This window comes from Chlamydomonas reinhardtii, chromosome 6 (assembly GCF_000002595.2).
Source record: "Chlamydomonas reinhardtii strain CC-503 cw92 mt+ chromosome 6, whole genome shotgun sequence".
NCBI classification, from domain to species: domain Eukaryota; kingdom Viridiplantae; phylum Chlorophyta; class Chlorophyceae; order Chlamydomonadales; family Chlamydomonadaceae; genus Chlamydomonas; species Chlamydomonas reinhardtii.
Genome location: NC_057009.1, coordinates 2,616,193 through 2,631,070, shown reverse-complemented (window position 1 = coordinate 2,631,070; position 14,878 = coordinate 2,616,193). Strand labels below are relative to the sequence as shown.

General features: G+C 64.3%; 2 protein-coding genes across 2 annotated transcripts; one reads left to right on the top strand and one right to left on the bottom strand.

Annotated features, from left to right (window-relative positions):
• Positions 1–157: 157 nt before the first annotated feature.
• Positions 158–9,717, bottom strand: CHLRE_06g269801v5 (uncharacterized protein). The gene is made up of 19 exons (XM_043062916.1): positions 9,449–9,717; positions 8,855–9,051; positions 7,935–8,581; positions 7,632–7,737; positions 7,138–7,262; positions 6,650–6,774; positions 6,338–6,419; positions 5,939–6,075; positions 5,425–5,557; positions 5,010–5,077; positions 4,659–4,876; positions 4,147–4,235; positions 3,798–3,920; positions 3,331–3,414; positions 3,067–3,159; positions 2,603–2,733; positions 1,825–2,218; positions 1,492–1,652; positions 158–1,181 (listed from the first exon to the last, which is right to left on the bottom strand). Exons 1-19 carry the CDS (start codon positions 9,607–9,609, stop codon positions 629–631), a joined length of 3,627 nt encoding a protein of 1,208 aa, XP_042923622.1. The 5' UTR covers positions 9,610–9,717; the 3' UTR covers positions 158–628.
• A 157-nt stretch (positions 9,718–9,874) lies between these two features.
• On the top strand, positions 9,875–14,366 carry CHLRE_06g269752v5 (uncharacterized protein). The gene is made up of 5 exons (XM_001696179.2): positions 9,875–10,163; positions 10,277–10,339; positions 10,812–10,939; positions 11,164–11,288; positions 11,514–14,366. Exons 1-5 carry the CDS (start codon positions 9,979–9,981, stop codon positions 11,820–11,822), a joined length of 810 nt encoding a protein of 269 aa, XP_001696231.1. The 5' UTR covers positions 9,875–9,978; the 3' UTR covers positions 11,823–14,366.
• The last annotated feature ends 512 nt before the right edge of the window (positions 14,367–14,878 follow it).

Sequence of the window (14,878 nt, the reverse complement as noted above, 5' to 3'; positions counted from 1 at the left end):
TCAAGCGGGGGGAGGGACACCCTCCCCCCTGCACCCCCCTCCCATAAGATTCTCTTAGCCCGCCGCTGAGGCACGTCACTTAGGAAGCTGGGGGAGGGGGTGCAGGGGGAGGGTTTCCCTCCCCCCGCCAGCGAGGAGGTTCGCCGAGCTGGGTCGCCGAGCGTGCTAAAAGTTCACAGCACATCGCAACTGTGCATGACTTTGCTCACCGATTATATCAACGGATACAGCTGCTCGCACATATCGTGTAAGCTTTCATCCCAGCCGATCGGAACGAGCGCGCTCTGAAATTCTTGCAAGTGCGCGCTCTGGCAGGCCAGACTGTGTCGCTTATACATCGCACTGTAAGTTATAGCTGCGCGCATTCTCGAGGAAGCCAAGAAAGCGCAGTTACCGGCTTTGTTCATACGCTGCACTCGCTCTCGCGGCCTGGAAAGAAGATCACGTATACAGGAAGCTGCGAATAATCGATCATGCTAGTTGGTTCGAGCTAAATCGCGCTGTAGCGCAAACGCACCGGGTGCGTCACACTTTCCATGGCATATGTATATAGCTGGGCTAACGATTTCCTAACGCATACACATACACACGCACACACGCCCATTGCTCCAGACCCCTCCATAACCGTTCACCGCCGGCCACCCTGCGCGCCTCGGCCCATGCCGCCCTGCCGCCCCTGCTGCCCCGGCCGCTGCTGCCCCGGCTGCTGCTGCGCCGAAGCCGGCGGCGCCATCATGTTCCGCATCGCGATCGCGCCCGCCGGCGCCGCCGCCACTCCGCCTCCAGCGCCGCCGCCACCAGCAGCACCCCCCATCATTCCACCACCCACCAAGCCCGCGCTGGCCGCCGCCGGCCGGCCGCGCACAGCCACCGACGCCGCCTCCCCAATCCGCACCGTCACGCGCCGCACCAGCGCCCGCAAGAACATGTCGCTGGTGTACGCCAGGCCGGGCGTCAGCTCCGGCAGCAGCGCCCCCAGCTCCGAGGCAAGCCGCGCCGCGCGCTGCGGCCGCACGCCGCGCGCCAGCGCCGCCGCGCCGGAGGCGGCGCCGGAGGCGGCGCCAGAGGTGGAGGCGGCGGCGCGGTCGGCTGCCGCCACGCGCTGTGAGAGCGTGAGGATGGCGCGGACGACGGCCAGTGCCTCCTGGTCCTCCGGGGTGACGGCCACCGCGGGCGCCATCCTGCGTGTTGGCGTGAAGTGGAGCGGAGTTGGGTTGGGTGCTTGGGTTGTGGTGCCGTAATCGCGGAGGCGGTCGTGTTGGTGGGTGTAGGTACTTGGTACGTGCTGTGCGGAAGGCGAGGCGCAGGGGAAAGAGGCCGTGCAAATGCCCTCTGACACCCACCTGGCTCAAAATCCTATCACCGCCACACCTCGTCCATATCGCACGCCACGCCCCGCACGCCCACGCCCCAGACGCCCACGCCCTAGACGCCCCACACGCACCACACGCACCCACACGGCCCACACGCACCCACACGGCCCACACGCACCTGGCCAGCACCTCCACGGGCGTGGGCAGCGGCAGCAGCACCGAGCGCAGCGGCCCCAGCGCCTGCACGCGTCGCAGCGAGGCGGCGGCGGGGCCGGACGCCAGCAGCGTGCCCAGCAGCCGAGACAACGAGTCGCGCGACAGGGCGTCCACAGCCGCGACCTGTGTTGATGTGTGCAGGGATGGTCCACGATTATTCAAGACAGTGCTTGAATGTGTGTGCATTTGTGCTTGTGTATGCATGTGTGCGTGTCGTTCAAGCTTTAGCAGGTGATGGCACGAAATTATTAAGAATTTTAAGCCATATATAAATTCAGTTCAACAGCAAACCCACCAGCTCGTCCACCAGCAGCTCGCTGACGTAGCTGCCAGGTCGCAGCACCGATTTGAGCGTGTCCACCATGGCCGGGCTCAGCACCGCGCCCTCATCCACAACCTCCACAACACCGCTGCCACGCGACGCGGCCGCGGGCGCGCTGCGCGCCAGCGCCAGCGCCGTTGACCCAGCAGCAGCCGCAGCACCGCTGCTCGCCGCCACGCCTGGGCCCGCCGTCGCGGCGGCCATGGCGCGCGCGAGCGCTGAGCTGCGGCCAGTGCTGTTGCTGCTGCTGGCGGCGGCGGCGGCGGCGGCCGGGGCGGCAGCGCCACCGCCAGCCGCCAGTCCGTCGGTGGTGAAAGCGGACAGGCCGTCGGCCACGCGCATCAGCCGCTCCACATCCAGGCGTTGCCTGTGTGCAATGTATCGAGAGAGTGTGTGTTAGAGAGCGCAAGGAAGGAAACAGCAAACTGTGTGCGCGTTTGTTTGTTCAGGTTGTAGCTTGTTGTCCCTATTAGGCGGGTGTCACATTTCCGGTGCTCCCGTGCCCCTTCCCGCCCGCCCCGCGCCACATTCCTAGCATCCGACACCCAACCTCCAACATCCCTAGCATGCTCATTCCTCGTGAGTTCTGATGACAAACTGGGCCTCCTGGCAACGGCCTGTTTTGGGACTGGAATGAATTACCTCCGCCCTCCCCTTCGCCTCGGCCTGTGCTCCGCTAGTTTGGCTTGGTTCGGTGTAGTTTGGGCTGGTATCTAACACCCCAACCGCCCCCTCCGCTGTGCGCGCCCACCTGCCGCCGTACAGCACGTCCCGCAGCACGGCCCTCATACGCGGCGAGTCGTCATTGAGCAGGCGGCGGGCCAGGTAGGGGAAGCACTCGCCCACAATGGCGTAGTCGGGATCCACACGCAGCGCGATACCCTGTGGGTTTGTGGGTGTTGAAAAGAGAGGTGTGTTTCTGCTGGTACGTGTGTTTGTGTGTGCGCGTTTGTGCTTGTGTACGTGTATGCGTGTGTGCGTCTTGTGTGTTGTTTGTGTTTCAGGAAATGCAGCAGGTTGCCGGTTGTGGCAGGGCACGCGGGGTGCCGGGCAGCACGCCACACCTCTGCCGTACCGCACACCCCACACTGTACCCGGCCCCCGCTGCCCCGCTGCCCCCTGCTGCCCCGCTGCCCCCCGCTGCACCCTGCTGCCCCGCTGCCTCCCACTGCTCCCTGCCGCCCCGCTGCTTCCCTGCCCCCCCCGCCTGCCCACCTCGATGACACTGAACGCGCGCAGGATGAGCGCGAAGAAGGGCGGGATGGTGATGGGGTAGGACTCGCCCAGGGCCTCCAGGTCGGCCATCACCTGCAGGTGATAGAGTGTGTGTGTGTGTTACATGGGGTAGGTGGGGGTTTTAGACACTGACAGAGACGGTGGAGCACCACCCCACCCCGGACATCAAAGCCGCCGCCGCAGTCCCCGCCGCCCCACCCCACCCCAGCCGCCGCCGCCAGCCGCCAGCCGCCGCCTCCGCACCTTGTCAATGTTGACCTTGCTTGCGCCGCCGCCGCCCACCAGCTGTACCATCACACGACCCAGCGGCTCCACCAGACCCGCCTCCTGCAGGCAATGGTGGGGGTGGTCGTGGCGTTTATGGTAAGTTGATAAGGATGAAGTCAAGCAAGGGGGAAGGGCAGAGCTTCATGTGCAGAACGGAGTAACTGAATCACAAGTACGATGAAGTGCCGACGTAGGGGACACGGGCGCACGGGCGTAGGCGCACAGATACACGCGGGGCAGCTGGGTTGCAATGTATGCCCTGAGGGGCTGAGTGTGTTCTGCTGGGCCCCCGTGCATACACCCACACACCTCGGCGCCTGCCCCCTGTCACACACTCCCCTCTCTCCCCTCCTCCGCGCGTCTCCTTCTGTGTATCCGTCCCTCCCTCCCTGGTCCTTAGTCCCTCTCTCCCCTCTGCCTCCCTCCCCCTCCACGTGCCTCACCTGCGTGTCCACCTCGGGCGGGATGAAGCCCAGCGTCTGCAGGTCCACCGCCAGCTTGCCCCAGTCGCGTGTGGACAGGTGCGCGATGTACTCCACCAGTGCAATGCGCTGCTCGGGAGTCACCTGCGTCAGGGAGATGGGGGGAGAGGGGGCAGAGGAGAGGGAGAGGGTGAGGGGACAGGGTCGCGCGGTAGCCCCCTGGGTAGCGCCAGCACAGACTCACACACGATTGCTCACACACACACACACACACACACACACACACACACACACAAAAGCGTGACACACACGTACATAACACACACACATACACACAGCCACGCTCTCACACACACCTCCCTCCCCTCACCTCGGTCATCAGTCCAAAGTCCAGGACGCAGATGCGGCCGTCGGGGGTGCGGATGAGGTTGCCGGGGTGCGGGTCGGCGTGGAGGAAGCCTGTGCGTGTGTGTGCGTGTGCGTTGCGTTTATGATGACACAAGAATTGAAGGCGTAGCCCGGAACACGTGTGCGTGTGTTTGTGGGGTAGTGGTGGTGGTGGTGGTGGTGGTGGCATGCAGGGGTGCGTGTGTTTGGATAGGCGGACCTGGGGAGGCCAGGGGGAGGTGACGCGAGGTGCCCGGCAGGACCCGGTAGCAGCGCCCGGCAGTGGCTGCCCTAGGTGCTGTGACAGAGACAGCGTCGGCCCCCTCCGCCCCCCTCCCTCCCGCATCAACCCCCTCCCTCCCAACCCCTCTCCCTCTCACCCCTGCCCTCCCCACCCACGCATGCAGTCTTCAGTGCATCCAGTGTACCGCTTTCCCTATCCAATCCTTGCAAACCCCTCCCAGCCTCCCTCCCTCCCTCCTCTCCCTCTCCCACCTGTGTCCAGCAGCTGGATGAGGTAGGCGTTCAGCAGCGTGTTGCACAGCTCGCGCACGTCGGCGGCGCCGCTCTCGCTCAGCTTCTCGCCGTCCACCCACTCTGTCACCAAGACGCAGTCGGAGGACAGGTCGCGCCGCACCGGCGCCACCGTCACGCCCGACACGCCCGCCGCCGCCATCTGCGCCGCAAATGTGGCGGCGTTGTTCGCCTCGCGCCTGCGTGTGCGTGTGTGTGCGTGGCGGGAGGTGAGGAGTTGGAGAAACAGAAGACCACGTGGGAGGCTGGGTGGTGAATGGTTGCACACACACACACACACACGCACACACACACATGTACGCACACTCTCACCTGTAGTCTAGCTCGTGGAAGAAGCGCACCGCCCAGGCGTCAATCACAGCCGCCCAGTCCGTGTTCATCTGGGGGGGAAGGTGGGGAGGTGGGCAGGCGGGGAGGTGGGTGTGGGGCAGAGGGGCGGGTGGCTGAGGGTTGGATGCGTGCAAGGCTTGAGAGGGCATGCCCATTCACACGAAAGCCTTCACGAATTTACGCCTCCTCCTTCCTCCCTCCCCTCCCATGCCCCTTTCTATGCCCTTTCCCACCCCGACCCGTCTCGTTGCTGCTGCTGCCCACGCTCTACTACATTCTGAACCGTCAACCATTCCCTCCCCGCCCCTCTCCCCCCCCCTGCCCAGTTTGAGCTGGTATTTACAACCCCCGCCTCCCCCTCCTCCTCCTGCCCTCCCTCCCCCCCCCTTGCCCCCACCTGCGCCGCCTCCTTCATGGCCACCGCCGCCCGCCGCATGAGCATCAGGTCCAGCGCCACCTGCTCCAGCACCGCCGGCCGCTGCACCTTGACAGCCACCTCGCCGCCGCCCAGCTCCGGACGCAGCGTGGCCCTGAGAGGGGGAGCGAAAGAGGGGGGTTGGCGGGTGGGTGGAGTGTGTGAGTGGGGGTGGATGCGCATGATTGAGAATGGGGCGATGGGTGAGTGAGAATGAGTGAGAATGAGGCGATGGGTGAGTTCGCCCGGCCCCTGCTAGCCCGCCCCATGCTAGCCCGCCCCATCGCCTTCCCCCTATGCGATACCACTTTCCCGACCCCGATCCCCATTCGGGCTCGGTTTAGCTGGGATCAGAATAAGCTTAGTCCCCTGGTTCTCAGTCTTGGTTGACTTCGCATTAGAACAAACGCTCCCCCTCCCAACCACACCCCGCGCCACCCCAATCCCCCACACCATCTACCCCCCACCCCCACCCTCCACCCCACCACACACTCACTTGTACACCTGGCCCAGGCTGGCCGCCGCCACCGGCTTGTCGCTCAGCGCGCTGAATACCTGGTCGGGCGCCCGGCCGCCAAAGGCACGAGCCATCTCCGCCTTGGCCTCATCGCAGGGGAAGGGCGGGACACGGTCCTGTGGGGGCCGGGGCGGTGGGGGTGGGGGGAGGTTGGTGGAAAGGGGGGGAGCGGCGGTTGGCGGCGGTTAGTGGCGGTTGGTAGCGGCAGGGTTGTGCTTGGCTGTCACTACCGTATCTTTTGCGGGTACCCAGCTTTCCCATGCTTCCAGGCTTCTCCGCTCCCCGTCTGCCTTTGATCCATTTGCACCCTTGTTCCATGAGACGTGGGAAACCAGCACCACCGGCAAGCTCTGGCAAAAGCCCCCGGCTCCCCCGCACCTGCAGCAGTTGGATCTGGTTGAAATAGGCAGGTGTGAGCAGGTCCACACGAGTGGACAGCGCCTGAGCCACCTTGACGTAGCTGCGAGGGGGGGGGGCAGGCAGGGAGGGAGAGGTGGAATGGGGGCGAGGCGAGAGTGAGGTGGCGATTTGCAGGGTTGAGTCATAGGAAGCACGAGCACCGCATGCGGAGGAATACTAAACCAGTTTGGGCTGGTTTAGTTTGGGCTGGCATTTACAGGCCCCCCCCCACGCACACATTCACACATTCACACATTTACACACGCCCCCGCCCCCGCCGCCGCCACTCACGCCGGCCCCAGTCGCTCGATCACCCCCCGCAGCTGCTCCGCCCGCGCCTCCTCGTTCGCCTGCAGGCGACCGGTGGCCAGGTCCGCCAGCAGCGCCGCGCCAAACGCCGCCGCCTCGGCCGCCACCTGCAAGCCGCGGAGCAGCAGCACGTAACAAGTCAGCCAGATGTGGGGTGGTTGCTTGCAACCAGAACACGGGACAACCAACAGCAGCAGAAGCACCAACAGTAGGAATCGCAGTAGCAGTAGCGGACGGGACGCGGGCGGCGCTGCTGCGGCCCCAAGTGCAGTCGCCCCGTGTGTGTCTGGACAGGTACCGATACCAGACACACACGTGACACACACACACACACACACACACGCGCATACACACACACACACACACGCTCTCTCACACACAAACACGCTCACACACACAAACACCGCAAGTAACTCCGGCGTCGTCCTGGCGGGTTTTCATTTCGTCACACACGTAAAACCCGCACGCACCTGCGCCGACCTCCGCGCCACAGCCAGCGGCCGCCGCGCAAAGTACGCCGCCGTGGCCTCCGGGTCGTACTCGTGCGACAGCTCGTCGTCATAGTCCCGGTCCGAGTACGTGGAGGGGGCCGGGCCTGGGTGTGTGTGTGTGTGTGGGCGGGGGGTGGGTGGGTGGAGGTTGAGGGCAGGGGACGTGGGTGGCGGTGGGTTTGAGGGTTGAAGGTTGGGGTTGGGTTGAGGGGTTTGAGCGTGCACAAGGCGGGTGCAAGACGAACGGGCACGGGAGGCATGGGGGGTCGCCACCGCGCAGCACCAGCTCCCGCAGGAGCGCGCCGCTGGGACTACAACGCCAGGTGGGGTGTGAGCACTAGCCCACGGCACTAGCCCAAACTAAACCAAACCAAGTCAGAGTAGCGGGGGCTGTCGCGCCCATCCTATTAGGCAAGGCCGTGAGGCAAGGCGGAGGGTAGGGCGCTGCACCACTGCCCGCCCGCCGCGCGCACCTGTGTATCCCTCCGCCGGTGTGGAGGCGGCGATGGCCATCATGCTGAGTGCCGCCACCAGCGACACCTGGCCCAGCGAGTAGCCACCAATGCCGTTGGCCTCGGCCTGCGTGCACGTGCCGCGTTTCCGACAACAGTTAGCAGTTGTTTTGCAGTAAAATGGATGTTTGTGTGGGGTTGGGGTGGGTCCAGCGTGTTGCCTGCTGCGGCTGCAGGTCCAGACACGCAGCCCTCGCAGCCCAATAACCTCGGCCCCGCGAAACCGCACACTTTACAAACACGAACACGAACACGCACACGCACCTGCGCCAGGGCCGCCGTCAGCGACGCCACCAGCTCCTCAGGCGCCAGCGCCGCCGCCTCGCCGCCCGCCGCCGCCAGGCCGCGCAGACCCGCACCCAGCGCCGCCGCTGAGGCCCCCAGCTGCTGCAGCGACGCGCCCATGCCGGCGGCGGCGCCGCCGGCGCCCACACCCACGTCCACCGCCGCCAGCGTCGGCGGCAGCGGCAGTGTCATCAGGCCCGCCACCTCCCGCAGCTGGTCCAGCGCTGACGTCAGCGACGCAGACGTCGCGGCGTCGATCATCTCGAGCCCGGCAAAGCGCTCGCCCACCCAGGCCGCAAGCGACTGCACGCTGCGAGCGAACGCGACGGACCCGAAGTGCGCGGGCAGCGGCTCTCCGGGGGCGGCGCCCGCCGCCGCTGCCGCGGCGGCGGCGGCGCTGCGCGCCAGCTCCGCTCCGCCGGGCCCGGCGGCGCCCGCCAGCGCGGCGGTTAGGTTTTGGCCGAGTGCGGCGCCGGCGGCGGTTAGGCCGGAGCCGTCGGCGCCGCCGCCAAGGGCAGGCAGGGAGGGAAGGCTGGGCAGGGCGGGCAGGCCGAGGCTGAAGGAGGGGGCGGAGACGGAGGGCAGGGAGGTGGTGAGCGGCTGCAGCGCACTGCCAACCGCCGAGCCTGCGTGTGTGTGGGGCAGAGGAGCACCCGCCGCTGTTTAAAAACGTGGGTAATGGAGAACGCGCACCAATGCCATCAAAGTATATTTCTTTTGTGTGTCCCTGTGCACACGTAGGCACGCCTGCAGGACTGCACGGCCCCTCAACGCCAGCGCAGAACGCGACACCCCCCACCCTTACATCCCTACAGCTGTAACACACAAACACACACACATACACACACTGTCCATTGTTCCGTTTGTTTTATGTTTAACGCACACTGCCACACACACACCCGCTGCGTCCAGCGACGGCAGGGACGGCACACCGGGCAGCCGCGGCGCCGCGGCCGCCAGCTGCTGCACGGCGCCGGCGAGGGCGCGGGAGCCGAAGTGCGGCTGCAGGTCGGACAGGGCGGCGGCGGCGTCGGGTCCGGCAACGGCGGCGGTGGTGGACTGGAGTAGCGAGCTGACCTGGCTCGGCAGCTGCAGGCTGTTGTGGGGATAAGAGGAGGCCAGGGGAGAAGCGGGAATGGGGGATGCAAAAAAGGGTAGGAAAGGAGAGGAGAGGAGTAGATGGAAGGGGAGGAAGGTGGGGCTATGATGTGGGATGCAAGGGAGCGGCACGGACGCGGTGGATGGCGCCTGCGGCGTCCGGGCTGGCGGTGGGCCAGGCACCAGCCACGCCGATTGTCGATGGCCAGCGCAAGGAAAACCCGGACAGCCCCGAACGCAGCCAGAACTAGTAGCAACGTGCTTTAATTAAAGTAGAAGAGACTAGCGGCAGCGCTGGGGGGATACACTGTAACCAGGCGCAAAAAGCTTCCGCACCACTCAACGCTGGCCCCACAACAACCGGTAATTCCAGCCCATTTACCCCTGCCGCCTACCTGAGAGCCGCCTGCAAAACATCTGCACTCTCAGGCGTCAGCGCGTGCGTGCGCACGGCGCTTCTCGCCTTGGCAGGTGCATGCTGATGAACCGGCAAGACTGTGCTGCGCAGAGCCCTTGTCCCAGCAGACGGTGCTGCAGCAGGAATGCTTTGTCTCATCTTGAGGGGCTACTGTGACAGGTTCAAAGTGGTTGGCGCCCGTTGGATTGCTCCGGTTAACGCAGGCCGCGCGGGCAAATGCTTTGGTCGCTTTAGGAAGAATGTTGGTAGCTGAGGCACTGCATGTATAGTGACCTGTGCAAGGGCAGCAGAGAAGAAAAGCGGCCTTTCTGGGCTGGGATGTTGCCGCCCCCATCGCGCCCACAATCCCGAGGAAGCCTGTGCAGCACCAAAGCCCAAACACTGCCCTCGACAAATAACAATACTTACACCACACATTCCATCAGATCTACTGCTTTGGAATCACGACAAGCTTCACAATTCGTCTGAGAACGTGGCAAGCAGGGCTCGGCGACTTGACCGCGTGTCATGGCGCTTCAGATTAACCCGTCAAGCATCGCAAAGAATGTTGTGCGCGCTAACAGGCGCCGAGCTGTTTTAGCGACGAAGCGAGCCCTGGTCACTAGGAATCCGTGCCTTGCGCGGCCCTCGCAGCTGTCGGTTTGTAGTCCCCACCCTGATGCCATCAAGCGGCGTCAGGAGGCGGAGGCAAGGTAGGGTCTACGGCCCCAGCTTTCGAAACGCAATTCTTCGGCAGGTCGCGCATGTCGCGCCGGATTTTGGCTATTGCTCGCGCCCCGCCAAATCACACGCACCGAACCTGCAGGCGCATGGCAAGGGCGCGGGAGATGGCTGAGGGCCATATGCTGGATGCAATGGGAGTAAAATGGTGAGCCGGTTTCTTGGCGGCTCGCGCACTCTGGGACGTTTGCGTTGGATTGATCGCTGAGTGTTACAGCCGCCGGTTGATCAGCGGCCGCGCCGTCGCAGCAACACCCGACCGGGCCGAACACGTTTTCTTTCGCGCTGGGTTGGGTTTCACCAACGCCCGTTGCACATACCCGTGGCTTCCCCCCCGAGGTGCCTTTTGCTATCCCCCTCCCCGCCCCCGCGCTGATCCACACTAAAGCACCTCTCAGCTCTCGACCGCCCGAGCGTTTGCGCGGTTGTGCGTTCGCCCCCACACCGACCAGTTCCAGCTTCGCGCCGCTTCGGTCGGTTGCTCTCCCCCAGAACCCTAGCAAGCGCCTGCACCAAACCCTAACACCCGAGCTCGCCTGCCTCCCGCCCCCTCCCCAAACCCAACCCCTCATCCCCGCAAACATACCCTTTACGCTCTCCAAATGTCCCAAACCCAACAGGTACGAGGGCTCCCTGCCGCCCAACATGGTGGTAGTGCGCACGCCCGCATGCGTGGACCTGCTCACGCAGCGCGCCGCCGCCGAGGGCCGCACCGTGCTGCTCAACTTCTTCCAGGACGACTGCTACGGTGCGTTATGCATTATGCGCCACACGTCGTCGCGACCCCCCGCCGCGCCTGCCGCAGCTGCTGCTTAGCCCCGAGGGCGCGGCACTGGAAGTGTAACCCAGCGTTGCGGGGTACTGGTCAACGCTCGCACGCATGTGGGTCAACGCCTCACCTTCCTCTCCCCTCCCCTCCCCTCGCTCCTCTCCCTTCCCTTGTTTTCCTCGCCTCAATTTCCTCGCCTCCAGCCTGCCGCACGCTGCACCCCAAGCTGAAGAAGCTGGCTGCCGACCACCCGGAGGTTCTGTTCCTCAAGGTCAACGGCAGCCGCGAGCAGCTGCGCCCGTTGTTCGAGGCGCACGGCATCACCAAGGTGCGGGCGAGACCCAGGGGGCGGGCGGCAGCGGGCAGGCGGGTGATGAAGCCGGGACGCGCAAGGGGTGTTTTTTTGGGTTCGCCTTGCGATGTGGGTTTGCGGCAGAGTGGGTTAGGGCTGTGCGATCCGGGTAGTAGCGCCTGCTCGGCGGTGCCGCTCAACGCTGCGTGCTGTGGCTCACCCCGTGCCGCCCGCCCCGCCTTCGCCGCCGCCACCTTGCAGGTGCCCTTCTTCCACGCGGTGCGGGACGGCTGCGTGCAGTCGCGCTTCAGCGCCTCGCTGAGCCCCGAGAAGCTGGCGCGGCTGCGGCAGGAGCTGCAGGCCGCCGCCGTGGCCTTCCGGCAGGCCGCCGCCGGCACACAGCTGCACACGTACCAGCACCAGCAGCAGGCGCACTTCACGCAGCAGCAGCAGCACCAGCACCAGTACCAGCAACAGCAGCAACAGCAGCAGCAGCAGCACCAGTACCAGCAACAACAGCAGCAGCAGCACACGGCGGAGGTGCAGGCCAAGGTAGCGGTGATGGCGTAAGCGCGCGCGGTGCGATGGCGGCAAAGCGGCAAGCTGCCGCGGTTGGTCGCCACACCCACACCGCCGCTCTGGGCTGTGGCACACAGGGGCCGACGGCGACTAAACCAGCCGCGGCGCTGGCACCTCCACCCTTGCTGTATCATCAGACGCTTATGGTGCAGGGGGAGTTGGTTAGCTTGGTATTCGAGTACGATTTGCATGACGCAGGCACGGCTCGGCTGAGTCGCGCAGCCTCGCCGGCGGTTCCGAGGCCGCGCGCCCCCACGTGCACTCGCACTCGGACGTTCAGCTCCCCGGGCGCTACTGCGGCACTGCGGCTTGCCCGAGTGCACCCGTTGTATCGGACAGTGTTCGGACTCGTGTATTGGAGGGCATCATGCATGTGTGAGATTGTGACATGGCATCCTGGCATTGGCAAACGCCTGCAGAGAGTTGGGGCGGCGCGACCCGTTCGACAGCGATTGGGTGGGCACGAGGACAGGGGCGTTGTCAAATGGATGTAGGGCGGGTAAAGGGCAAACGCAGCGGCAAGCATGGCAGTTGCAACCATTCAGATCGTGGGGTTGGGAGCGGGAGTGCTGTGCTGGTGCATGGGATGGGGGTGGAATTGTCGTGCGAGTGCGGCTGTGAGTGCATGGTGTTTGCGGGGAGGCGGCGCCACACAGCCACCTCCTATACGCCCGCACACAGCATGCTATCAACCGGGGAGAAGAACGCCACTAGTAGTGCCAAAGGCGACACACAGTACTTGAGGCTTTAGTGCTCAAGTCGAGAAGAGTGCGTGCATGTGCGTCTGCGAGAGTGCCATACTTCGGGGTTATGTGTGCCAAGGGAAGTGAAACCGTGGCGTGTATGTGTGTGTGTGTGTGAGTGTGTGTTGTGTGCGTGTGTGCGTTTTGCTCCACTTGCCGATCGAGTGTCGAAGTGCGCAGGTTTCCCAGAAGAAAGAGTGGTGGGCATGCAGAGAAACGGAAAGGCTAGCTGGGCAAAGCGTCACATGCGCAGGAGTTTGCCGGCGGCCCGCCCGAGCACAGGAGACCACACGCCGCACCCAGAGGCTCCAAATGGAGCCGGCTGCGGCGTGTGTGTACGTTGCGAGGGTGTATTTGACCAGTCGTCGTCACTAGATACGTGAATGGATGGCTGGGGTTAATCAGTCGTGCGCATGTAGATGTGCCAAAAGCGTTGACGGGCCGAACGCGGGGCAAGGAGTTTGTCAGCGTTTGCAACATATAGGAGGGGCATGCAACGAAACAAGGAGAACAGGGGTGAGTTGGTCAACATTGATACACTTTCAGGGCGAGAGAGGAGTGGCCCTGGACGCGTACCTGTAGACTAATACAACTGGTAAGGGTGGATCCAGGAGTGCGATTGGCCACAGACTGAGGCAAGGATGGTAGGGAAAGGAGTTGCAGGGGACAGTGCGGCCGTTGACCTGTTTAGCTACGCGTGATGAACGCTATGTATCCATTCAACTCGCATCAATGGTTGCAATCGCGGGTGCAAGTGCACGTTTGACGCTAAGAGGCTTGTCCAAGCGGTGACTGGCGATGAGCGGCGAGCGGCGAAGCCACCACTTACACAGCAGAGAGGATCAATACGGAGCCCGATAGAGCGAGGGGTTCAGGGTGCGAGCAATTTCTCGCGTTTCCCTTGTTAGGATATCTGAACGCTTTCTCAATTCATGTTTACCCTGAGCATTGCGGTTGATCGGCCTGGAGGGGGAGGATGGCCCGGGAGGATGGCGACGAGTGCGGCTGTGTCCGATGCGGTCGAACGGAGTGCCTGATCACTGGGAGCTGCTCGTTGTGTGAGTGTGCCGCCCGTTCGTGTACTACTATTACCCCTTGTGTATCGGTATGGTGGCGGGACCCGCTGCAGGGCCCACAGTAGCAGAAGGAAGCTTTGCTGATCTTGACGCGCGCGTGCGCGTGCGTGCTGGATGCGTCAATGGATGGGCGGATGTGTGCGTGGTGCGCGTGTTTTGCCTGACGGCGCCCGTCTGGGCTGTAGATGGGAAGTTGGGCCAGGCGGGGTATGGTGCAGCTACAGGCCGACGCCTAGGTCAAGACCTGTTGCTGATTCCTTTACCGCCGTGTTGTGATAGAGGTCGTGTCGCCCACTGTCGCCTGGTGGAAGCTGGGTTTTGGCCCTTCGGCGGCCCAGCCGGCGATGAACATGCACGGGAGTTGGGTGCCGAGGTGGAAGCTTGCGCCTCTGTGTGGGCAGGAGAAATCAGTGATTGACATACGTAAGGTGGATCTGCGATGGTGCAATGGGTTGATGCGCACATTGGGAGCTAGGGTTGAGTTGGCCGTCGTTTGTGCAGCCGTGCGTCGTGATGCAACCCGTTGGTGTGTGTGCGCCTGTTGCCGGTCTGGGAGTTGCGAAGGGTGGTGAGCTGGCAATTATTGTGCTGGAGCGAGATGAAAGGCCGTCTGTAGTTGGCGTTGATGCCGCGTGGAGAAGAAATCAAACAAACATTATTCTTTCAGGCCAGCAACCGTTGTCGCGCACGCTCGGTCCCTGTAATACTTCATGGATGCCCCCTGCACTGGAGTCAATCTGTGGGGGATACTACCTGACGTGACTCGGTGCGCACATCGCGGGCAGGGGCTCTGCTGGCGGCACACGGGGCCGCAGGGCCTTCGCCACACCAGCACAGGGCGCACCGGAGGCCAGACTCCTATCAACCGGACATCCTGCTGTACCACGCGGCACACAACAGTCAACACCCGAAAGGGCCGAACATGTTCCTGTTCACAAACGCCTGTTGCACATACCCGCGACTTCCCCCCCACTCAAACTCGGCGCGCGTTGCCATCCCCCTGCACCCCCCTCCCCCGCCCCCACGCTGATCAACACGAGTGCATCTCTCAGCGCTCTGCCGTAGAATGCATGGAGCAGGTTGGGGCGTCTCCGGTGGCGTCGTGTCAACAGCCCAGCCAAGTCGTGTCGCCTCAGGGCGGGATGCACGACAACAGCCAGCAACAGCCTACCATGCACCCCCGCCATGCATGGTAGCATGCCCAAGACTTGGAGTTGGTGCTGCTCCA